The following is a 26,620-nucleotide window of genomic DNA, read 5'->3' as shown; positions in this document are numbered from 1 at the left end:
GACATTCAGGCTGGAGAAAGCTTTTGAAGCTCCTGAAGGACTGACCAGGAAGGAGAGAACACGCCAGTCAGGCATGTGTCTTTGCCGGGGTCCTACACACGAGTAGGACGATCCTAACAAAAAGGTCCAGGGGGTAGTTGTGTTGATCTGCTGCAGCAGACTAACAAAACAACCAGGAGTTATTTACTTTCAAAGACTAACAACTTTATTATGGCATAAGCTTTCATGGACTAGAGCCCACTGCAACAGATGTATGGCATGAATCTGTCTGCCTATCTACACACACATGATGTGGAGTGGGGATGTAATAAGAGGGGTCAAAAGGAAAGGAAATGCAGAAATCCAGAGACAGTGAAAATTAAATAGTTAACTGTGGCTACATTCTTGCAGCAAAATAAAGTTTCATGCTGTACTTAATATGATGTATATGCTTGTTTTACACTGGCATCATCTCTATGCGGGGGAAGGGGGGTGTCATCTGTGAAGCAGTGCTGAGAAGACAAACATGCATGTTTCATTTCTGGCAAAATATTAATGAGAAGAAATGGAACAAATGCCCATGTCTGCCAAGCTGTATCCTGAGTAATTCAGAATATCTCACAAAGAAAATAATTCTGCTGCTTGAAGGCAAGCAAAACACCCAGTGGCTAATAAGATATGTTTCCTGCTTTTGATCATTTATGCATTCTTCATTATTAACAATTTCACCCATCATGTCAATATTTACTTTCTTTGATGTTCATGGCTTTAGCAATGCTGAGCTAGATTTACAGGATTTACAGGAACTCTGCTTATTCTGTTTATGCATAGGCAGCCTGCAAGTGCAATCACTGATATAAATTACGATAGAACTTGTTATATTTTGGAGATTTGCACATATAAAACAGTATGAAAGAGTTACACTCTGAGCTAGGACCTGTAATTCACATTTATATGTACCTCTCAATCACACATTTGAGGTGTTTTATTATTTGAAAACTGCACTGCATTGAGAAGTAATATTTTGTGGCACCATGGTACCTTTCGGTGGCGGAAAAATGGAAACTTCACTGACATTATCCAGCTTTTAAGGGCTATGAAAATGCAAATTTAAAAATGTGTCACATTTTTATACATTGCATAAAGTATAAGCAAAGGGGAAATTAAACAGCACTCACTGCCTTTACTTATGATGAGTAAATTAAAAACTATGAAAAATTGCCAAGGTTTCTGCTCACTTCACCACAGGGGATTCCAGCTGACTTTCTTTCCATTTCTATTAGCTGACTTCTTTCCATCTGTATGTCATGAAATTGCCTCTTAAAATGTTGTCCTTCTATATTATATATGCTTAGAACTACCGATGCAATCTGTTTGGATTGTATATATGGTTCATCACAGATATTTAGTATCATTTAGATGCCATTCTATGTAGCAAAACACTTAAAACATGGCAATTTTGAATACTGGAAAAACATGATTTTGTTGGACTTGTTGGTGTGCCCCTTTGGCCCACAAAATAGCTACCAATATGGCAATGCTGATCGGCCGAGAGTCTCCCTGATGAATTAGTTCAGCAAGCTGCTCATGAAGCTAGCAGATGTTTATGGTGTCTAGGCCTGTAGAAACCTTATGGACCCTTTTCCTCCTCCTCCTCCCAGGAGCAAATGTCAGCACAACAGAGATCTGGAAGGATGCCATACAGCAGCACAGACAGAAAAAGCTGTCGTGGAATACAGGCATGGTGCTGGGTACTAATTTTATTGGGTAGTTTAGTTTTACTAAGATCATTTCAAAATGCACTGCTTACAGTGCTAATTATCCATTTATATTTTACGACATTTCTTTCTCAGTGCTAATTCTGATGCTACACAGTTCTAAAGGACAGAGAAGCAGAAAGCAAAATTAGGTGGCAGACATGTGAGCCGATTATAGCCTTAAAAAAAAGTTTTGGGGAAAGTTCTGCATGAAGCATACAGCTGTATTGTAAACAAGATTAGGGATAAGGAAATAGATATAATGGAGAATTATAAAGCGAAACAAGGGTGTAACTGAAATAAATCCCCTAGTTCCCTATTAATGCCCAGTAATTTCTGTTCATTGCAACAAATGAGCTATTTATTGGTAATCAGCATAAGTGGCCAGAAGAATTGCTTCTATAATTGTAAAGGGAGGGGGTGTAGATGACTTTGATTCAAAACAAACTGTTTTGCTAATGTCAAATACTGAATGTTATTTAAGGACATAGGAATGAGTGGTGCTGAGCAGCCTCGTGACAAGTGTTTTCTAAGTCATAATTATGACAACTATCAAAAGTATTTTTTTGTTGGAAATGAGACTGACCTTAATTAGACTGTCATTATAATTATTTTTGCCTTTGCTACAATGATCATAAGAGCACAACAAGTTCCCTGCTGGATCAGCCCAAAGGTCTTTCTTGTGTCCAGCATCTTATTTCCCACAATGTCCAACCAGATGCTTCTGGGAAGCCCTTAACAATGGTTTATTCCTCCTAAATGTGGAAATTTTATATAAGCAGTTATAATATCCAGTTCTGTGTTAATTCACAAGTAGATTATTTGGAGCAGATTACATTGGGGTCACCTTCCGTGATGTAAGGTCACCCACTCAATTACTTGCAGGGTCATAACTTCACTGGAAAACCAGATGAGCTGGAGTTTAACAAACATTTTAAAAATCTATTTATCGGATTGTAGATCTAGATTCCAAAGAGCACACAAGTGACCCTAGGTGGGTAGTGCATAATAAGAAATGATGAGAACAAGTCCATGCAGCTATAGATATCAAATATTTCACCCATCAGTACAGTACTACTGTCTAAGCCAGAAGACAGCTGAAGGCGGCCCTGTTTAGGGAAGTTTTTAATGTTTGATGCTGTACTGTTTTCAATATTCGGTTGGAAGCCGCCCAGAGTGGCTGGGGAAACCTAGCCAGATGGGTGGGGTATTAATAATAATAATAATAATAATAATAATAATAATAATAATAATAATTGTCAACCTGGTCCCTACCGCCCACTAGTGGGCGTTTCAGGATTCTAGGTGGGAAATTTTACCATCAACAAAGATGCATTAGTGGGCGGTAGGTATAAATAGGTTGACTACCCCTGATCTGAGGAATCACATCTGATCTAACCTTCTGAACAGTTAACAGTTAACAGTTAACTTTTATATTTAGCATTGATTTATGTATTATAGGGGATATATTTCATTTCATAAATGAATCTCTCAAGGTAGTTAATATAATAATTCAAAAACATACAAATATAATGAGTTTATTTGATGTCTCTCTGCACATCTGATATGCACAGTTGACAATGGTTCTCCACCCCATACTATGAAGGTAGCAATGGATGCCTACAGCAGCAGCTAATGCATCATTTTTCCTTCTTTGAAGCTGCCACAATAATAAACAGTGTTGCCTGTTATAAATTCTCTCTTACAAATGTGTACGTTTGGCAAGATAATAGCAGGCCACCCTCAAGCAACAACAACAAGGCAAAGGATCATGACCTGGACCATAGTTGAGTGACAGAGCACATGCTTTGCATTTGAAAGGTCCTAGGTTAAATAATTAGCATTAAACAATTAGCATCACAGTTAAAATTATCTGAGGAAGCAGGTGATAGAAAGGACCTTCAACTGAGTTCCTGGACAGTAGAAAATACTGGCTATAGATAAATGGTCTGCAAATATTAAATGCACTTGATCCAACTCTATGAGATAGCATTGTAGTGAAATTCATATGCTTTCATTTCTTCATTTCATCAGAAATACTAATTTCATGCATATGCAAATTCAACTACAATTCTAACTATTAATCGACCAAGATTTTTTTTCATCAATGTATATGAACGTAAAGAACATAAGAAGTAGGGATATAGGATAAAAGTTTTTTAAAGCATTGCCTTATGACAAATCTATTTAATTTTATTGTCCCAACAAACTGAAAAGGATCAAAGCTAGTCTATTATCAAGAATAAAACAACTTCTGCCATCAGCTATAAATTATGAATGGAGTAGACATTTTTTTCTTTGTCAGCTAGTACTACAGAACATCCTGAATGAACATTGACTGCTAAAGCTCTCATGTTCATTTATGATGAATTATGCAGATCCTCCAATACCAGAACACTATTAAGGTGCTGGGGTTCGTATTCCCAAACATATGTTATGAATTCCAATGCACCAGAGACTTTCTTTCCTATTCACATAGGGAGATCATATTTGATATCAGCTATCAACTGATAAAGTGAAGGCTTCTTCTCACACAATATTCTATTTCATTGGGACTCCCATTTGGCTCTATGCAGTGGCTTGCAATCCCCTAGTCCTAGTAATAAAGTCAGCACAATTAAAATGAGATTCAAAGATCTGGTCTGAGCAAAAGCAATCTTGATAGCCCTGGAATCATGGATTCTCACTATGGGATTGGCAATGGTAAGCAATAGCCAGGTTTATCATGCTGCACTACTGCAACATACATTATAACATTTATATTAACTTTCCTTCCATGAATAGAACTGGGTTCATGGAACAGGGCTTGCCCCATCTCCAAATATCTGCTTCTATGAATTGATGGACTCTTGGGAATGATTTATAGTGTGAGGGGCTTCATATGGGTGGAGGAATTCAAGAAAAAAAATCATCTTTGTTATATGAAGAGAGGAACAACCTAAGCTGCTGTTTTATTAATAAACAAGTTCTGGAAATTAAAGTGATTCTGCATTCAAATTAAGAGGAAAGGTAAATATGGCACTGGGGGGGGGAGAAGAAGTTTCATTGGGGTGTACTGTAGAAAACTCTCCAAGTTTCTAATGATCCTGAATTAATATGAAGTATATTGAGGAAATTAATAGTGACAGATGAAATACTATAAGTCCACAGCTATGTAGTTTATGGGAAGATAAAGAAAAATTATAACTCATTTGAACAGAGCTTTCCAAACTCTTCATGTTGGTGACAATCTTTTTAGTCATGCATCTTTTCGTGACATACTAATTCTGTTTTACTAGTAAACCGGTGGGCTGCCTGCTCCCTTTCCAGCCCTGGGAGGAGCGCAGGGAGCATTTGCATGTCACATCTACACACTGCAGCTGACACACTAACATGTCACAATACATAAGTTTGGAAAGCTCTGCATTAGCTCCTAACTTTTCTTTGGCATACTCCCTTACATCCTTTGCTCTTTTACACCCACCCAGCCAGTCATCTTTTATCACAGAATCATAGAATAGGATTATCTAGTTCAAACCACTGCAAAACAGAAATCTCAGCTAGATCATACATGACAGGTGGTCATGCAATCTCTGCTTTAAAAACCCCAAGAAAGGAGAGTCCACCACCTCTCATGGGAATCTTTTCCACTGTCAAACAGCTCTTACTGTCATAAAGTTCTTCCTGATATTTAGTCCTGGTTCTCCTTTCTTGTAACTTGAATCCACTGGTTCAGGTCCTTGCCTTCGGAACAGGAGGGAATAAGTTTACGCCATCCATTCATATATAACCTTATGCTAGGTCTTCCCTCCCTCCCTCCCTCCCTCCCTCCCTCCCTCCCTCCCTCCCTCCCTCCCTCCTTCCTTCCTTCCTTCCTTCCTTCCTTCCACTATTCTCTTCTTGGCAGCCTGGCTGGGGCTGACATTACTAGTTTCTAATGAGCTGGTCCTATCACGAGGCAGACTCTATAACATTCTCTCTAGAGGATGAAACCCTGTATTTGTAGCATTAACTATGCCTAGGGGCCGAAACTCACTCATATCTAATAAAGTCAGCCTCATAATTTATTTATTTCACTTATATTATACTTCATAATATATCCCACCTTTCTTCCATCATCGAAAAGCATGATCTCCTTTAAGCAAAGCATATGTGTGGTTCCCAAGAGTTCTCCCATCCAGGTACTGACCAAGCCCTCACTTGCCTATCTGTAGAAAATAAATGCCTTAATGCACCTTTGGCTATGGCATGAGGGCCCCAAGTGGGGAGCCATAGATCTATTGCAGTAGGTATCCTTTGCTGAATCTTCCTAGAAGTATTGATAAAAGATGCCCTGTAATACTTCCTATGTTCCCCAACATTTTGTGTTTCTTTTCCCTCCCCCCTGGAGTACACCACAATCCTCATATGGGACAATGTCACAAGAACCATCCAAAAGTCACAAAAAAGACACAGTTTTTTCCTGGCTGTTTGCCAAGTACAACACTATAAATGAAAAGATTTTGGGGTATCACTTGCCATTTTGTGGAGCTGTAGCAATGAACAGAAGCTGTAGCGTAAAAACCATCCATATGACAACATCAAATACTGGTGTACAGTCTCCAAAGAACTACGTTCCTACTTCACAGCCTATTTTCTGACTTCTCTAATAAAAACTTTTTTTAAAAAGTCCTCTCCAACTTTGAACAGATTTCTGCATTGCATGTATACTACTGGTATCTAGGCAAATAGACATTCTTTTTTTAAGAAAGAGCTTAATAAAATAAACATAAAGTTCATATAGAAACAGCTGTTAGGTTTAAAGTTATTTTAAGATTAAGAAAGAGAGATTTATGTGTAGTGCTGTCTTATCTATTAAAATTTATTTAAGGTTAATTCAATTTGTATCTCAGCTGTGGCAACTGCAAGGCACACATTCGAAGGTACAGTCAGTACAGTTGTTCAGTTTCTATGATATAAATGATTTGGGGATAATGACATATTTAATTTTAACTCAGTTTAGTCTACAAAAATATTTAAGAATAGATATTTTGAAGTAATGTCCAACTCAATCATCACAATGTGACTCAGAGAATAATTGTATTCCATCGTTTACCACTGTCCACTCTTTTTGCATTAATGGAAGGTATGTATGAAAGATAAGGTAGATATTCCACATCCTCTTTCCTTATTTTCTGATTGTCTGTGCAGTCACAAAATAAATATTCAGTACAGTGTGTTACAATCTTAAGTTCCATAAGGGTTTATCTCAGAAAATAACAGGAAATAAAAGTAAATCCCTCTCCCTCCAAATGAATTCTGTTGTATTACACAAGTTACCCAGTTTCCCCTCGCCCCCATAATCCAGTGCGTGAGAACAGGGTAGGACAAAATGCACACTAATATGCATGAGAATGCAGTAGATTACAGGAATAAGATCCCCCGCGCTGCTCTGGTTCACCAGAAGCAGCTGGGTTATGCTGGCCACATGACCCAGAAGCTGTCTGCAGACAAACGCCGGCTTCCTCGGCCAGTAAAGCGAGATGAGCGCCACAACCCCAGAGTCATCCGCGACTGGACTTAATGGTCAGAGGTCCCTTTACCTTTTTACCTGCATGACCAGCACCACAGAATAAAAATGGGGGAATTCATGTCTACCTCTTGACAGCTGAGTTGTGGGGTGCAGTGCTGCACGTCACTCTTCTGTCCCCAGTGTATCTATCTGAAACTGTTGGCAGAAGTCATTGGATTGTCTGGTAAGCCGTGCCATCAGTATGCTGATGACACTCGGCTCTACTTTATTTTTAAATCTGAATCAGGAGAGTGCAATAAGTTGTTGTTAGATGGCATGGCTGGCCACTAGCCATATTGCCACATTCTGCGTTAGCAGCAGCTACCAGACCAAACATTCGGACAGCTCCACAAAGAACACATTAAATCATCCAATGGTGAGATTATCAGTGCATGAGCCACTGTAGCCAAGCTATCCTGTTCAGGAATTGATACAGTTGGCACACCAGCTGAAGCTAGTAAAAAGCACTCTTAGGCACAGAGGCTGCTTGAGCATCCAGTGACAAGGATGAATAAAGGAGTACTCCCAAACAGGTAGCTGACCTGAACAATAGAGCCGCTATGTCAGGAACACCAAAGGGTCTCCATCTTATAAGGATTCTGGCTCAAATTACTGGCCACTGCCCCACTCAACAATGTGTTCAGACACTGGCCCTGGGCTTGTACAAGGCTCAGATGTGAAACAAAAAAATCCATTTTCAATTTATTTGCTTCAAATGTCCTCTCACCTCCCCAGCAGATTTGTGGACGCTCAGCCACCAAATTTCTTGACTTTGGGAGGCTTTCTGAAACAAAAATCTGGACTCACCCAGGTTAAAGGCATACAGTAAAATGAAAATTAGCATCTCTTGAGGAAATGATGTGTTGGAATGATATAGAAAAGGTCACTGTAAGGAGGACAAATGTGGGCATAGACCTTACAACAAAAGCCAGAATTGAAAGCTTAACTTGCATTAAAAGATACTGACAAATTGGGCTACTTTCTATTTTAATATCAAGTTTCTCTCTTTTAAATTCAGTCTCAGAAAACCCAAGGAGAAGAAAAAGGTAATGGCTGTGTGTCTTTTGATTTCCGCCCCCACCTTGTGAAAGCCAGCACTCATGACAGTATCTTTACTGTTCTGTTTTAAGATTTTATAGTAAAAATACTGTGACATATTTGAGAAAGAAATTAATTTAAACATTAAAACAGTCATTAAAATCAGCCCAGCTTAGGATCCTTGTTAAGGAATGGAAATTATGAATTCAATGAGCATTTCACTAAGGAAAAATTATTACTCAGTATCAGATTATTATATCTGTTCCCAGCCTTTACCAAAACCTATCAAAAGCAGAAATATTTAGGACAAGTAAAAACCAAGAAAGTCTACAGAAGCCTTACATTTTAAATCAGTCTGTTGTAGAATATAGCACTTTCCAGTGCTTTTTTTCCCTTAAAAATGTTTAGGGGTACTCTCATTTTCCTATTCATATTGAAATACTGCCCCTCAATGAGGCCAAACTTAGATTCACAAAATGTTTAGGGGTATGCGTACCCCTGCGTCCCCCCAGAAAAAAAGCACTGGCACTTTCCCATGTGAGTTAAGTTTTACAAAACCAGTTAAGGCAATGTCTGTCAATAGTGCTACTTCAGAGTAAATTTAAGAACCATAGTTCAAGCATTTATGTCACCGAAGATAAAAATGAAATGAAAAGGGGCAGTAACAGTAAATTAATAAACTACTAAATTAAAAGGTACAGAGGCTATTATATCCTATTTCTTTCTTTTGAGATTCCAAAGTATCACCCCAGAACCTCATTTGATTTGTGTGCTGAAGATCTTAATATGTCACTGAGAAAGAGCCAGGCATATTGTCACTAGACTCACTCTGTTAACTATTTCCTCATTTTCCAGGCATTAGTTAGAAAATGTTAGACTCTGAACTTGATAGTCTTAAGAAAGACCTCTTTTTGGAAATGTGTGTTTCTTCACCTACATCAAAATGGAATAAGTCAATTCGGAAACTTCAGCTGGTGCAGAATTCAGCAGCCAGGTTGCTCACCAGAGCAAAATAGTTTGAGCATATTACACTGATCCTGGTCCGACTGCACTGGCTGCCAATTAGTTTCCACTTTCCAGGGCCAATTCTGTGCTGGTTGTGACCTATGAAGCCTTAAACAGCTCAGGATCGCAATACCTCAAGGACCACCTCTGTCCATATGAACTTACCCAGATTCTGAAATCATTCGAGGCCCCTTTTCATGTGCCTCCCCCACAAAATGTCCAGAGAGTGGCAACATGAGGATTGGTCTTTTCTGCAGTGGCTCCCCATTTGTGGAATGCTCTCCCTAGGGAGGTTCACCTGACACCTTCATTATACATCTTTAAGCACCAGGCAAAATGTTCCTCTTCAAACAGGCATTTGGCTGATTACATCCGCTACCCTTTTAAATGTTTTAGGGGAGGGGAGGGAGTTTATTGGTTTATTTTGCTCTTGTTTTTATTATGTATTTTGTGTCTTTTTTACCTTGCATTTTTGTGTTATGTACTGCCCGGACATCTACAGATGGAGGGCAGTATACAAATTTAATTTTAATAATAATAATAATAGCCTGCCTTTAAATCTGGAATTTTGCATAACCCCACTATTATAAAGCACAGCTAGAAACGTACTTCTTTTTCAAACCTTGTAGGAAGAAAATACACATAACACAGTAGGTAAGCAGCACTTTTCTTGACCCTTTGCTACCTGAGGTTTTATACTTATTGATAGTGCCTGCCTTTGAATTATTAGCCACATCCACTAAGAACAGGTAGAGCTCTATAATTTACGCACAAGCATATAGGCAGGATCCCGTTCCCCTCCTTTTAGAAGCTATTCTTAATATTGTCAGTGTGCTTACCGCTGAGAGCACAAACCATGCAGACTCCAAGTTAGATAGGTTGCTGAGCTTCATAATTGCACCCCTATACCCCAGGACAGGAAACTTAGTGACTTGTAATGCTCACATCCAAGACAAGACAACCACTATGCTACCAACTCATGTGGGTTCTTCAATTACAAATCCAAGCAGGTGATACAATCTGATTTGTCTTATATTAAGTCAAGCAGCTTCCTGGGTTTTCTTTGGGAGGGGAAGGGGGAGATATCTAGGTTTTTTCTAAGCCAATGAAGAAAGGGCTGTAGCTCAGTGAGATAATCTGCCTTGCATACAGAAACCTTGGAGAGAACTTCTGAAAGAGACTCTGAAACCTTGGAGAGAACTTCAACTCAGACAATACCATAGGTGCCAAGTTCCGGATTAAAAATCTGGGATCAGCAGTGCCACGGCACCGGAAGTCGCTTCTATGCACTTCCGGACATGCGTAGAAGCGACTTCTGGCACTGTGTACATTTTGGAAATGGGCACAGCGGCATCAGAAGTCGCTTCTATGCATGTCCGGAATTGCGTAGAAGCGACTTCCGGTGCCAGCGCGGCATCAGAAGAACACGGTCGCTGGCAGGAGCTCCCTAATCTGGGGAAATACGGGGTATTTTGCCATTCGGGACACCTGCGGGAAACGGTAAGAAAATACAGGGGTTTCCCCGGGAAAACGGGGTACTTGGCAGCTATGCAATACTGAGACTGATAAACCAGTGGGTCTGATTCAGCATAAGGCAGCTTCCTGTATTCCTATTACTATTTTTTTCCTTTATTGGGGCATGTCTTTTTTTAATCAGATACCAAACTGTTTGTATGAACCAGATGTGCCCTCACCTCAAAGTTTCAGGAACAGCATAACCATACCAGCAAACCAATGTGAAAAAGAACAACACACTTTGTTTTGGGCTCATAATTGTGCTGCACATTGCATAGAAATCTGTCATATGTTACCCAAGGAAGCAGACTTTCCAGGGGGGAACCTGGAAGGAAGCAGGGGTGGGAAACCTGTGGCCTCAAGAACATTGGGACTTTCACCATTTGTCTAAAACAGTGGTCTGTTCCTATTGTAATACAGTTACATAATGTTTTTAAAAGAAAGGAATTGGAATTCAGTCATGCATTAAATACCTTAAAAGTTTGAAAAGATTATGCTTTTGGTTGATTTTCAAAAAAAAATTCCACCTTCTGAACCCACATTTTAAATACCAAAGGACATATTTTATGTCCTTTTGTTCCTGCACATTCAGCTAAAGTAATCTTCCAACCAATGAAGCTAAGCCATGGTACTTGTTCCATAGAAAAACTTTTTACTTTAAACTCTGTCTTTCATGTTAAGACACACGTGTCACAATGCGGGACAGGGAGATCCATTTTGCCAAGATGCTTAGAATGACAGCTAGATATATAGACTCAGTAGTTTATGGCTGATTATTGCTCCTTTCAAGCTTCTTTTTATATTCCAGCTCTTCCCATATACCCACACACTTGTAATCTAGCAACAATATGCCTTTCATTTATTCCTTTTCTGTTGATGTATATTCCTGACATCTTGACTGCATGTGCTTTTCCAGTTACAAACAACTTTCTTTCTTTAATCTCACCATTTGTAATTTTCTACGCTTCTTAGTCTCTTGCCATTCAATTCTTTTTTCAATAGGGGATCAAATGTGAAAAATAAGGTTCATTCAAACACAGAGGCATGGCTGTCTCAAAAGGCAGCAACAGTTTCAATGCCAACACAGGAGACAAATGATTTAAAAATGTTTGATTCTCTTTGCAATAACAAGGAGATTAAGAAGAAGTAGAGACACTATAAAATATTGTGATTATTTTAAGAAGAAAGAAGACACATTAATCAATTTATAGATCCTAAAGATGTACAAAATGTAGACTAGATTATTGCAATGCTCTCAATGTAGTGCTGCTTTTAAAGACAGGGTGGAAACTTCAGCTGCTGCAATGATCAGCCACCCAAATCCATCTGGAGTCCCACTTAATTGGTTACCTACTCATTTCTTAGCTCAATTCAAACTGCTAGCCCTGATTGGTCAGATACACCAGGAGTCTCCAACGTGATGCCTGTGAGCGCAGTGGTGCCCTTGAGGTCTTCTCTAGGCACTCACCAAGCATCTGAGGCCCACCAGCACAGTCCTACATGACTCTATGATTATTGTTTTCTCCCTTGAAAAGTTAAAGAGCAGGAGGAGGAAGAGTAGCAGTGTAATTCCATAGTGGCCAATAATTTCATAGTGGCCAGTAATTTCATAGTGGCCAGTGTAATTCCATAGTGGCCAATTTGTATGCTTTTAAACATATTTTTGTGTTTTAGCTAATAGCATTTAACTCCAATTAACATCAAGCTGTTTGTTTTTTAACTGCTTGATCTTCTCTACAAAAATAATGCAGAAGTATGCTGCAGGTAGTTTAAATGCTTTCTTTTTATTCATTTTATTGTGTTTTAATGTGTAACAGTTTTGCAACCTCAGGAATTGATCTGTAACTTAGATAACCTTTTCCCCTTAAAAACTGTTTCCATTTGTGACAATGTACATAAAGAGCAAATGCTTCATGGGCAAGTGTCAAACTTACAGTAATGCTAAGTGGAAACTGTGGAGAAAATATTTTTTGGCAAATGACCTGTGACCAAGGTAACATGACCAAGATGGCGCATGGAAACTCATTGACTCCTACAAATAAATCCCTCCAGAACAGGCCTCTGTGCAGGTGAAACTTCACTATGCATTCACAAGTTGAATCAAGGCAGGCAACACCTTAGTGCAGCCATAGACAAACTCTGGCCCTCCAGATGTTTGGGACTACAATTCCCATCATCCCTAACCACTGGTCCTGTTAGCTAGGGATGGTGGGAATTGTAGTCCCAAACATCTGGAGGGTCGGAGTTTGCCTATGCCTGCCTTAATGATTTGTTTCTTTTCAACCCAACATTTATCATTTGCAGGGAATGCAAATGTCACAGAAGTTCCACCCCTTTTTATTTTTTTAAAAAAGGGTTTCATGCTAATTAGCATCATATTGCATCATCTGTCTAATGAATTTTCTTTTCACTTTCCCAGTCTCAAACTCAACAATAACAAAGTTGCTATGTGACATCAGTGGTTATTCTGTTTCTGCACTTTATTTCAGCATTATCTCATCTCCCATAGGGAAATTTTCTGTGTTTGTGGTATTTATATTAAACTATGTTAAAATTCATGTACACATTGTGTTCAAGACTGCCTTTGACATTTTTCATGGTTGCTCTGCTCCCTGAGGCGAGGCAAGAGACTTCCAACTGCTTGGGTAAATTTTTGCATCTCTATATCAAGGGTGGGGGCCTCCGGCTTGTGCACCAATCTTGGTCCACACTATTTCCCCATTTGGCTCATGAGACCATTTTGGGCAAGGGACAGCTACCCACCCTACAATTGATGTCACACAGATAAGGGTGTGGCCTGACCAAAAGGGTGGGTTGGCCCTAAACTGCTTTGTGCAGTTCCCAAAGTGCACGCCAACCATCTGGTTGTCAGGAGCCTTTGAAGCTGTTCACAAAGCAGTGACCCAGTGCTAAGCAGGATCACTCTCCCTTCACATCAGCCGATACAAAAGGAGAGATCCTGCTGAGTTCAGGCACTCCAGAATCTGAGTTTGGGTGTGCCCAAACTCAGCACTACTCACACAACACAAACCTAGGTTATGAGTAGCAAGTATCAATTACACAAAAAGCGTAACCGGCTGCTGTAATCAAACACTAATTTATAAACATATAACACAGAATAACTTCGATCACTAATTTATAAACGTATAATGCAGAATAACTTAAATAACACAACCATAAACGTCATATCACTCATGATTCAATCCAACACCAGTTCAGTCATATGTTGTAGTTCGTATTGGGTATCCATATGACATATAAATTGGTTCAAAAGTACTTCCAAATGGATGTGTAATTCTTAAGATTTTTTTTGTTGTTCACCACTACCAGGAATATATATAGTTTGGAATATACTGTGCCTGACGATGTCAGTTAGCGGTTATTCCCCAGAATTGATTGTCCAAGCGTGGTGACAAGTATAGGTGGCAGTGGAGCATCCAGGTGAAGACGAGATGTATATATGAACTCAGCACTAAGCAGGATTGCTCCTCCTACCCAATTAGGAGGGGGCAATCCTTCTTGGCATTGGGCTCAGGTGCACAGGTGAACCAGTGAGCTTGCTGCAGGGAGCTCTTGAATGCTACTCAAGTCAGCTCTAAAAAGTAAGTGGCGGGGAATCTCTTCCCTTCCATTTTAAGCCTGATCTTCCTGTGATGATAGATGGATGGATAGATAGATAGATAGATAGATATGAAAGTTTATTTTATTTTTCATACAATGCCTCATGAGGGCTTGATCTAAAATCTGGACTAGAATAACTAAATAACCTGCAATTTATTAATTTCCTAATCTTTGAGTGTGCATGGAAAGTGACAACATGGGGGCACAGGTGGCAGGGGAAGAGAGACACAAATGGTATCACATACAAGACCTATATTTGTCCATTTTAGTAAGCTTTCTCATGTTTCTATTTACATTTATAGTCAAGAAGTGCAGCTTCGAGAAACTTTAATTTGAAGACAGTTGCTCACCAGTTTATTTATTTTAGAAATTTATGCATAACTTTAAAGGCATTTACAAAATGTTAAAACGATAAAATCAAGGGAGGGGGGGGTACATCCATAGTTGAAAACATACAGAAGTTAACATACTAAAGTAGATCAGATTTACCTCAACTTTCTGAGCATCTGGGTAGGCTTGTCTAAACAATAATATTTTTAGCAGGGGAAGAAAAGAGACTAGTTAAGGGGTCTGCTTGATATCAATAGGCAGGGATGTTACAAATTTATGTTGATATTATGTTACTATCAATTTATAAATGTCTGTATTGTGTAGTCTTGCTTACCTAGGGTTGTGGAGTGTGTGTTTGTGTGAAAGACCACCACCAAGGTCTTTCTGTGACTTTGGCTGGATAGGAAACTATTTTTGACAAATCCTAGTGTATGGACAAGATTACAAGAGGCGAGTGGCATGCATACTTGCTTTTAACTTTAGTCTTTTGCATCTATCAGTCTCTGCACATTACTGAAATGCTATAACATGATTTTTTGCTCCCTGTAGTTCAAGGGTAGCCAATGTTCTGCCCTCCAGATGTCAGCATGGCCAATGGTCAGGGAAGATGGAAGTTATAGCCTGAAAACATCTGGAAGGCACCACATTAGCTACCTATGCTATGGACATTCCAGCAATCATGCTGGTGGCAAAGTACAGAAAGCAACTCATGTACTTGTCTCTTGATTGTTCCTATCCCAGGACGATTTTATGGCATATATGGCCTACCTGGTCATGGAGACCAAATCAGAAGTAACTGAATCAGTTGCAAAGTTTGTATTAGCGTTGCGCCCCCCCAAAAACTGCCAAAATTTTCTCAACCAATATGCATCAATTAAAGAGAGGAAAATGCATTAAAATTATCAAACGAATAAAATATCAGTGAAATCCACATTGGTGGGGTGCTAAAAAAATGCACTTGCCTTCATTTCAATTGGTTTCTTTTATTTCATTCTCATTTATTTCATGTATTTCCTTTATTTCATTCCATAAATAATCTATTTGGTGTTCTGTAGTCTGGTGCCTTCCTGGGTGCTCAAGTTTCCTGAAAGTCCCACGGCAATTTGAACTAGGTTTTCATGTATGGGAAAGCTGCCTAATAAGTGCCTGGCAGCTGCAATATCTTTATTTTATTAAAGGAATCAGTGCACAGGAGCTCTGTAGCCAGTCTCTTTGCTTCCTGTGCTCCAACTAAAGCTCAGTAGAATACCTCCCATGAAGCGTTTTCAGATCAGGAAGCACAGGCAATCAGGGAGGTTGCAGAACATGGGAGAAACATTTAATGGGAAGGAAGAAAAACACACAGCACCCCAACGGCCTGCTCACATGTTCAAGTAAGCTCAACATCATACCCACCAAAGTTCTAAAGAAATTCTAAAGTTCCCTGAGAATAAGACAAACAAACTGATGCTTTTTCACAGAGGAGAACAACTTAGAGAATTTTGATGACTGATTTCAGCACTGCACTAGTTTGTATTCCAAGCTGCAAAGCAACCATAAAGCTATAAGCAACTACAGTATTGATTTTTTTGTCTAATGGGCTTTCCTATTTATTTTTTAGTATTCCCCCCCCCCCTCATATATGTGTATGGTCTCAAATATTTTTTTCAGAATGTGGAGGTCTTTGGACTATTAATAAATTTGAATGTAATACCGAGTAAAGTCTTCCCTTTGGCTAATGCATCTAAAACTGCACCACTCGTGCATAATAAAAAGGTACCAACAGACTTCAGGTAACCCTACAGTATGCAGAACTAGAAAACAATGTGTGTGGGGGGGGAGTAAGATGGGGACCCCAAAATATCCCCATGCACACAACTTGACAACTTGTTGGGAAGGGAGAATAGAATGGAGTGTCCTGAATAGAGCAGATCCAAAGAATTGTCTAGATAGGTTCCTTTCCTGATTAACATTGCCGAAGAGCTGGCCAGAGAGATCAATGAAGAAACCAAAAAGTTTAATGCATTGGACAAATAAGTTCCATGGGGGCAGAGGGAGAGACAGAGACAGAGAGAGACAGAGACAAGAAGGAAAAAGAAATGAGGGGGAAAAGCTCATTGGCCAGTGAAGATCACACATGGGCAGGGAATGAAGGCTGAACTGTTGCCAAAGGAGAACTGTGTATGTCGGAAATGAAACTAAGCAGCCGGAATGATAACGGAAGCCCTTTACATTTCAGATTTATTGTAAGGCTTCAATTGGCTCCACTATTAGTAAGGGACTAGTAAAATTAAATTCAGGACATTGGTTTGCAAGGGATGCATGGAAAAACTTGTGGATGCAGTTATTGTAGATTTAGAGGCCATGCACATTTGTGACAAGAAAAAGGATTTTATCTATAAATATTTGAATTATCTAGAAATATTTGAATACTTTGAATATTTGGCCTTCTCCTTTAGAGTATAATTTGGCTACTTGCTAGAATTTGCTGGAACTATTGTCTCTGCAGGCCTCTTGTTCCTGTTTTCAACCAAAAATTCATACACTTAAACCTAATAGCTTTTTCCTGCATGTAAAGCCTTCCGCTATACTTACAAAGTGTAATTTATCATCTCTTAGCTTTCTTTATCTAAGCCAAACAGGGCAAAATGTTTTGGTCTATGCTTGTAAACCTTATTCTGAATTCTTAAAACAATTTTATTTTTTATTGTGAAGAAGGGTGTGTGAATCTGAACTTTTGACATGGTTTATCTCTGTGGATCATGGCATGATTGACACAACTCTAATATGATAGGAGACACTCCAGACACTTAAAAAAATGGGGGGCAATGGCACAGAGTATAAGACACCCCCTAATTTTTTAATAAAAAAATTCTTTCAGTAGCACCTTAAAGACCAACTAAGTTTTAATTTTGGTATGAGCTCATACCAAAATCAAAACTTAGTTGGTCTTTAAGGTGCTACTGAAGGAATTTCTTTATTTTGTTTCGATTCAGACCAACACGGCTACCTACATGTAACCCCTAATTTTTGACATTTTAAAGGAAAAAAACCCTAGTCTTATACATGGAAAAATGATGTACTTTGGTGAGCCTGGAATTTCCAGCCTCCTGAAAGGTAGTCAGGCATATTCTGAATTCACCCACATCTAACCTAAAGATCAACACATGCAAATTTAGTTGCCAAGTACAGGATACTCAACTCCAATTGGATGCACCCACACAATTGGCAAGGTGATTTGAAGGCAGATAGGAGACAGAGATGACCAGGTTCTGATAATAGCTCATTATGGAAGCCTTTCACCCTTTTGTTAAGCAAACAGGATGGCCAGTTTTCAGTCCTTTTGTATATAGAATGGGCAGGAACTCTGGGGGAAAGACAAGAATTGCTTATCTCAAGGCCCCCCTTCCCTACTATAAGGCATTAGCTAAAACATCATGAAAACCCCAGGTTTCCCAGTAGCTTCCTGCTCCAACAAGACAGCACTTACCCCAGTGCTCCACAAGACTCTGCTTTGCTTTAAGGATAGGTATATTTTCCTCCCCCCCCCCCACTTATCCACTTCTAGTGTGGGTTTATGGCAAAACAGCCATGCCTATGTTTCTGTCGGCCTTTTAGAATAGTTTGAGAATATTTTTAATCAAAGTATGTACATATTGTAGAATTTGCTACCTGCTTAGATTGTAACTTTGCTGTCTGAAGCAGCATTTATATATACCCTGTCTCTCCTAGGGCATATATAAATATACAAAGCTTTCTTTATTCCTCAGTGTGGGAGCTTCTTGTGGGCATTAGGTTAAGGGTTAACACACATCGATAACAAGTGCACATCACAACTCCAGCAAAAGATCCTAAACCTCTCAGCAGTGTGTATATGAACCTACAGGAGCACTGGCTGTGCACATGTGAGTCCAGGTAACATTATAAACTAGTACAGCTTATGGCAACCAGACTAGATAGTATCTTCCAGAAGTAAGATTGTAAGTACTTGGAACTAAAGATTGGCTATTTCAATATCCTATTACAAATTACTCAAGTAATACATTGAAAGTATATTGCCATCGCCCCAGCTCAGAATGCTGCATGTCTTCTCAATCTTTCTTTGATTTTGCTATGGCTTTTAGCCTGGTGTCTCAGTGAGTTTCATTAACAAAATCATATTCCTGTCATGGACTGGCTGGATGCAGAGGAATGGTGGGAGGAACCACCTGGGGAACCACCAAGGGAAGAAGGCTCAGAGCCCAGGTATTGGTGGTGGGACAGCAATGAGTGGTCAGAGGGAGAAGACTGGGAAGAGGAGGTGTTGGAAGCTGAAGGGCTTAGAGAGCTGGGAGAGTCTGTGACAAACAAGCTCCCTTCCCCCTGGTCTGCCCAAACCAGAAGAGGCATGAAACGGGAGAAGCAAAGACAGGCACACAGGCACAGTCTCCGATTGCTTGGGGGAAAACCCTGGAGAGGAGGAGACATAGACAGCTGTGGGCAATTGAGAAGCTTTAGTCTAGGCAACTGATCCATGGGCAAGACCTATCAGGGATATGTTCCTGTGCTCATTAGACCTGACACTCCATCAAGTCTGTGCAGATCCTTTTCTTGCTAATAAAGAGCAAACTTCAATGTGCACAGAGTGATTTACTGCTGACTCGCTCCTGTCACTTCTTCTCTAAAGTTATGAATGAAATACTGAATAATATTGGTCTCCCAAGACTGATTCCTAAGGAACTCTACCAGATTGAAAGGTGGTTATCATGACCCATGACCTGGGGACCTTGCAGTAGGCCTATGTGGTGGCAGTTTGATGAAGTTCTGACAACTCACTTAGTGTGGGAGGTAGTGGGAGGAAATAATAATTAGAGTCTTCTTAGGAGCAATTCCATATGATGCGGAATGACTGAAGGGGGCCATCAGGTTTAGCATTTCTATGAGAATATTTTGTTCAACTCTGTATTTATTTATTTTAAAGATTTTAATAGTTTATTACCTTTATTCAGAAAAGCTAATATTGCACAATTATCAGGAAATGCTGAGCCAGCCTGCCAACCTTGAACCAAACAAAAGTAAGGCATAATATTGCTTACATTGGCAGTGTGGTGTGCCAATGTGACAAATTTTAATAATTAATTTTTAAGTTGGAGGGGGTGAGAAAACCAGATGAAAAGGGACCCAGTAGGCTAAGGCTGCCAGTGTGATGTGCATAAAAAGCACAGCAGTTGAAAGAAGCTTTTCAAGTTTGAAAGAGGTCAGTGGGGTACCACTGGGAACAAAGATGAGGTGCCCATGGCTTTATTATTATTATTTATAAAAGCCAGCTGGATGGTGGCACTAAAAGCAAAGTTTCTATCTTTACAAAAATTGATAGGCACAGTTGAAAGGAAAGACATCTAAATTGAAAATGAATAAAATCACTCAGTGTACCGTCTGATATACAATCTGTTAAATGGTGAATGGATACACACAGAAATAATCATGATTATTAGATGAGACACATGAAGAGAAAGGATATTTGCCAAATGAAAAGGTGTTAAACTTATAATATTCTCAGCAGCAATACAAGAAACACAATATAAGCCAATGGGATGCTGTATAGATAAATAGATATAGCATATGGACAGCAATAAGAAATTATGGAGTATATTTACCATCAATCAGAGTCGCTGTGAGTAAATGGGATTGTGCCAGGAAGATTTTCTCACATAGAGACAGGGAAATATTAACACCAGCCTAAGAACTGTATCCAAGAATTAGCTTCCCACTGATCTTAGCTTAGTTTCAAGAAGCTTTACATCATTCTAGTACTTCTGCTGAAAAACTGAATTTATAATACTTTTACCTCACCATTCCTCCAAGAGGCTTTGTGTGGCATAGTGTTTCCTACCTCAACTTGCATTTTTATCTTCACAATAACCTTGTTAGGCAGGCTAGGCTGATAGATAGTTAAATGTCCAAAGCTACCTATCTAGTAGGTTTGGGGCCCCAATACAGATTTGAATGCAGCTTTCCCCAGTTCTAATCAAACATTCTAAACAGTGTAACACACTGGCCCTGTTAGCTAAGATTTCCATTCTTCTGTCGCAGGAGCTGAACTGTTATCAGACCCGCTCTTCTGAAATACAGGTGCATGTTTTGGTGTGTCTATCACAAGCCACTATTCTATCCATCTAAGTCACACCTTTCCCCATGCCTACAGCACTTATCCCCAATAATTTCTCAAGATTTTTAATGCACTGTATGGAAAAATGAGAGCACAATCACACATTAATAGTGCATCAAGGATGGTGGCACTAAGGAACAAGGTAGTCTTTTAGCTCCACATAAATGATTGCCTTTGCTATAGCGACACTATAACAATAAATACCTATCTAGAGTGTACATTTTACTCCAGTCTTTTATTAACTGGAACATTAAAGATTCGGAATCTTTCTCTTACTTATCATCATCGCAAACAGCTACTACAAAGTACTTGAAAAGAATGAAGAGCAGTGAGGAGTGTTACTTAGGATTCATACAAGCATTATGACAAATCCATTTTCTACCTCTGACACACAGGGAGCCGCTAAAGCAAAGCATTTCAAAAGTTTTCTGAAAACTGTAGAGTTCAAGAGATGTCTAAGATTTTCCTCAGATTTAATAGCATTTATTGATTCAGTGCTATGAACTTGGGTCTAAGCAAGATTTTTTTTTTATTTGGCTATTTTTTACAGGTTATGTTATTGCAATTGTAACCACAGTCTTCTTGTATCCTGCTATGACCTTTTGTTTCATTCTACTGCTGTATGCTTTTGGTAAACATGGAGTAGGTCTGCCACCTTGTTGTCCTCCCCCCCCCCAAAAAAAAACAACAACAGACGGTGGTGGGGGTAGAGTTTGGCAGTGAATTTGGGAGTTTATAAGCACACAACTTGCAGTAGTGTTAATACAGTTCTTTAAGAGTTCTGTAACTTTACTGTAAAGTTCTGGAACTTACTAAATTTAAAGGCGCTTTCTATCGCCTCAGAGACATAGCTGTGTGATCTCCAAATGAATCTCACACAGAGAAGCTGAAGGAAGCCTCCAAGTAATGAAATATGTGGGACCTTTGCAATGCCAGAGTCCTCTCCAAAAGTGCTGAACATTGGGAAGTTTAGAGGAAGGGTTGCAGCTTAGTAGTAGAGCATATTATTTGCATAGGTTTAAGGTTCAATCTCCAGGTAGGTCTGGGAAAGAACTTTGTCTGGAATCCCGGAGAGGCTCTAGCACAATACAGTGGTACCTCAAGTTACAAACGCCTCAGGTTACAAACGCCTCAGGTTACAAAGTCCGCTAACCTGGAAGAGTTATCTCGAGTTGAGAACTTTGCCCCAGGATGAGAACAGAAATCGTGTGCTGGCGGTGCAGTGGCAACAAGAAGCCCATTAGCAAAAGCATGCCTCTAGTTAAATACAGTTTCAGGTTAAGAATGGACCTCCGGAATGAATTAAGTTCGTAACTAGAGGTACCACTGTATTGAGCTAGATGGATAAGCTAGATAAGATGTGGGAAGGCATCTTTCTATGGTGTTTCTATGCTACTTTAGGTGTAAGCTTTCTTCAGTTCCCAATCTCAACAGGCCAGCTCAAAGAAGGACTTTGTTGATGAAGCTTACCTAGTCAGTAAGTACCTTGCTCAGACAGCATACTGTTTGTGCATTTACCACTGGGTAAATGAAGCTTCCTAAATCAGTCTCTTTGAGGATGGTCTCACAAACTACAACTCCCTCATGCGCAAGGCGAGGACATTTCCCTGCAACTTCATGTATATGCTAGGCTCAACCTCCTAGGTTTTGAATGCATCATAAATCTCCCAGGGCTATTCAGACTTCCCCCAAAAGGTGTTAATGAACTTTTTCTATGGTTTCTATTACTGTAGATCAAGGTCCCCAAACTAAGGCCCGGGGGCCGGATGCGGCCCAATCACCTTCTAAATCCGGCCCGCGGACAGTCCGGGAATCAGCATGTTTTTACATGAGTAGAATGTGTCCTTTTATTTAAAATGCATCTCTGGGTTATTTGTGAAGCCTGCCTGGTGTCTTTACATGAGTAGAATGTGTCCTTTTATTTAAAATGCATCTCTGGGTTATTTGTGGGGCATAGGAATTCGTTCATATTTTTTTCCAAAATATAGTCCGGCCCCCCACAAGGTCTGAGGGACAGTGGACCAGCCCCCTGCTGAAAAAGTTTGCTGACCCATGTGTAGATCATGGCATGAGTAAAGGTTGGCATAAGTTACTATGACAGTAGTTGCTGTCTGCTTAATTTATATACTGTATTCTGTCTTTTCATGTAATAAACCAGTATTTCTTTATTTCTTTTTTATGAGAACTACTTGTGGCTATAAACGGTAAACACATGTTCATAAGGAATGCATGCCATAACTCTAGCAAAAGATCTTAAACCTCTTGGTAGCATGTGTATGGAGACAATGAATACAAACAGTACTGGACACACATGTGGGTTCAGACATATATATTGTAACATGCTCTCTAGATGGATTACAGCTCTCATCAAACCCAGCCAATATGACTAGTGGCAATGAAAGTTGTTGATTTATTAGGGATGGGGGGAAATTATCCATCCCATCCAGCCCAGGAACAATTTGTTCAGAATAAGTTTGGTTAGAATCATCATGTAAGCAGCTCATGGAGACTGAAGACCCTGCTGCAATCTTTATGCAGTTAACAGGACCATACCTGCCTATCCAGCACCACAGTTTGCCCAAGCATTCTAAGGAATATGGTATTTTCACTGTTAAAAATGGGGAGAAGGAAAACCATATGGCTAAAGACAGAAAAAAAAATCCTGAGGTGCACTCCTGTCAGAAAACAGGTACACATGTAGAATTAAGCAAGTAATTTGTAAAGCAACAACTAGCTTTTGCCCAACAGTGGCTTAAACCAGCCGTGATGTTATAAAAACTTTAATGGGTATGGATGTCTGGGATATTTCTTATTTGCAAACTCTGATATGAAATACTTATTTAAAAAGATTTACCACCCAGTGTTTTTTTGTAAAATGCAGATCAAGATAGAAACAGGATGGAACACACTTATGAATAAACATGCAAAACTGACATGGTCTAGAAATAGAGAGAGCAAGTAACAATTAAATAAACTATTGTGTGCTAGGTTGCCACAATAGAAATAAAAAATAACATGCAGTTCTGTATATAGCCCTTCCACTAGGTTTCTTGTAACACAGCTACCGCTCCCTATCACAATTATTTCCAAGCATACCATCTGATAATTTCTAGAAAGGGAAAATAACTATGCTGTTGAGATCATCAACACTGTAAAAAGCCCTGGTTTATTTCCCCATTCAGAATTATCTAATGAAGTATAAGCAGCCCAAGTGGGGAATGTTAGCAATAATGTACGTTGAGAAGTCAACCTATATTAAATCTTTTCACCTGCATTGGTCAGTTAGTGAGGTTCATAGTTTGCTTGCTGGATCTTTTAGTAATGATTAACAAGCAATCTAATGCACTGTTGATTTCACTGAATCTACAGTAACAGCACAATACTATACATGTCTACTTAGAAGTAAGTGGGTACAGGATTGAAGTCTTAATTTCTTGAATAAAAACTCTGCAAAGTTAGGAACCATAATATTTCTCCCTAAACTTGTTTGCCAGTTTCCTGCAGAGCTGTGAGCAAAACCTCATAATTCCACCCCCAATGTGAGGTTTGCATGCAGGGAGGGCCTGTCCCCATCTGATGTCACTGAATATCTGGATGTAGTGCAAGAATACCATCTTAGCCACATAAATGGGCTGCTGTCATGTCTAATCAAGGGAGAATCCCCTTTATTACAAAACAACAACAACAACAAAAAACACACACCTCTCCCTTACTCCTTTATGGAGACTCCCTCCCTTTTCTCCCTCCCCACCCCTATCAGGATGATGCAAGCTTTGTTTATGGAAAAGTCTCACTACCACAAGTGAATTATATTATAAGATTATTTCGTATTATTCCTGGAAATAATGGTGCTTGCCATAGTTTTTGTGTTAGGTTCACGCTTTTCAATCCTTTCTACAATTTTACTGGCTTTCATTTCCCCCCATTATTATCCACAGTGTCATTTTTATGCAGATGATATCCAGATTTATTTATTTGATTTTTTTAAAATAATAATAATAAGCCTTCGACAAACAGTGCAGTCCTGTCTGATTGATGTTAAAAACCGAACAGCTCAGAAACTGCATGATAATACAAATAAGATAGATACCAAGAGTTGACGCTCTTTTTGCAATCTAATTATTCTAACTTGGCAGCAATCTCTTTCAAACAGAGGAAGTTTTATATTTTGAGATAGGATTTGTCGTTCAGAAATTCACGAGAACTTTGAATTATTTTCAGATAAAGACGCAGTGAATAATTATATAGCTCAATTTCAAAATGATGAAAAATACCCATCTTCAGTTTTGCAAGCAAAGCATGCAAATTCAATAAATATATGCAGATCTATCTAATCTGCATAATTAATTGCAATCACAGTGGGATGTGTACTGCAAAGCCATGCAGCGTAAATCGAGAATGAAAGTGAAAACTCACCTTTAGCTTTGCTCTTTGTAGCAGCCACTGGGACCAAGGAAAAGATTGCAAGAGGAGAAGAGAACAGATAGGTTAGTCAGAAGCTCTGACTGAGAATACAAAGAAGTTTCACTATTGAGTCGAGTGTAACAAAACCCAAATTCAAGTATCTGGCCTACTTATTTAGATCAGCTGGTATGATTTTTCCTGACCTACACCTTGCCAAGACAAACAAATTCAGTATTTTCAAATGCTTGTCGACGCCAGTTGGCAGAGGCATTTACTATTAGCCACAAATAACACTTTCAAAACAATTTGTAAAACAAAAAATAAAAAATAAATCTAAGGATGTAAAGATCCGTAGTACCTCAATCGAACTTTTATATTGATCAGAATCCACTGGTTCCTTTAACAAATGTTTCCTTCCTTTCATTTAATTATTAATAAAATTAATAATAATAATAAAGTGTGCATATTATGGTAAGGTTTCAAACATGATAGACCACCAGGCAATTCGTTAGGAACAGGCCCAATTGTCCAAGTTCCAGGTTATTTAGATTTTCTTCTCCTCCATATTTTTTAAAAGGGAAAAGAAGAAATCCTTTGCTCCTAGGGTGCCTGTGCACATTGCAAAATGCAGTGCTGGAAAGACTTTAGCCACCCACTCTCTTAGTTTTCCAAATTTCTGTAATAGGCCTATCTCCTTAGTCCTTTAAGTACCTAGTAATACCCCTGTAGAAAAGTATTTGGGTAGAATTTATGAGAACACCTGCTGACATCCATAAAATATTATAACATTTCATTCTTCAAATCAAAGTTATTCAGCCCTAAAACCCATCCATATCTTAAATAAGATTATTTTTGGTGGTGATTTAAGTCATAGATTGTTTTTACTTAGCAGTTAGCTATGGTGGGTTTGACTAATGAGCTTTTTCTGGAAAGGTGGGCCACACATGGCATATACCCAGACATTATGGGAAAAGGGCAATAAAATAAAATAAAATATTCAGGTGGTCTTTTAATTTCTCTAAAACAACTCTCTCACATGCACCAATGGGGCCTAATGCTGCACCCAACCTATGGCTTATCACTTTGGTCAAGGAATTGCATTTATTTTGTATAATGAGTAACATTGTATTCACTAGGAAAAGTGCTTATAGTATCTGTGGTGTTGTCATAACTTATGTCAGAATTGTATGAAGCTCTCATCACATAGAACTGCATGATCAGTAGGGACCTAAGAGACTTCTATTTCTTGTATCCCAGCATCAGTGGCAGGTGGAGTATAGGGTGCCACTGAAATTTGAGACCCTCAAGGTCTGC

At 39.1% G+C, this 26,620-nt stretch overlaps 1 protein-coding gene across 4 annotated transcripts in view; it reads right to left on the bottom strand.

The window, feature by feature from the left end:
* CADM2 (cell adhesion molecule 2) overlaps nucleotides 1-26,620 on the bottom strand; it is a 370,367-nt gene that overhangs the window by 167,435 nt on the left and 176,312 nt on the right. For 2 of the 4 annotated variants that reach the window (XM_088667995.1, XM_088667996.1), the window contains exon 2: nucleotides 25,319-25,345. The exons of the other annotated variants lie outside the window; for them this stretch is intronic. In XM_088667995.1, coding sequence (XP_088524121.1) covers nucleotides 25,319-25,345 — 27 coding nt within the window. The remainder of the gene's footprint in view (nucleotides 1-25,318; nucleotides 25,346-26,620) is intronic. 4 annotated transcript variants of the gene reach the window in all.

The sequence above is a fragment of the Zootoca vivipara genome, chromosome 4 (genome assembly GCF_965207765.1).
Source record: "Zootoca vivipara chromosome 4, rZooViv2.hap1.1, whole genome shotgun sequence".
NCBI lineage: Eukaryota > Metazoa > Chordata > Lepidosauria > Squamata > Lacertidae > Zootoca > Zootoca vivipara.
Note: the sequence above shows the minus strand (reverse complement) of the source record. Positions and strands in the feature narration are given on the sequence as shown.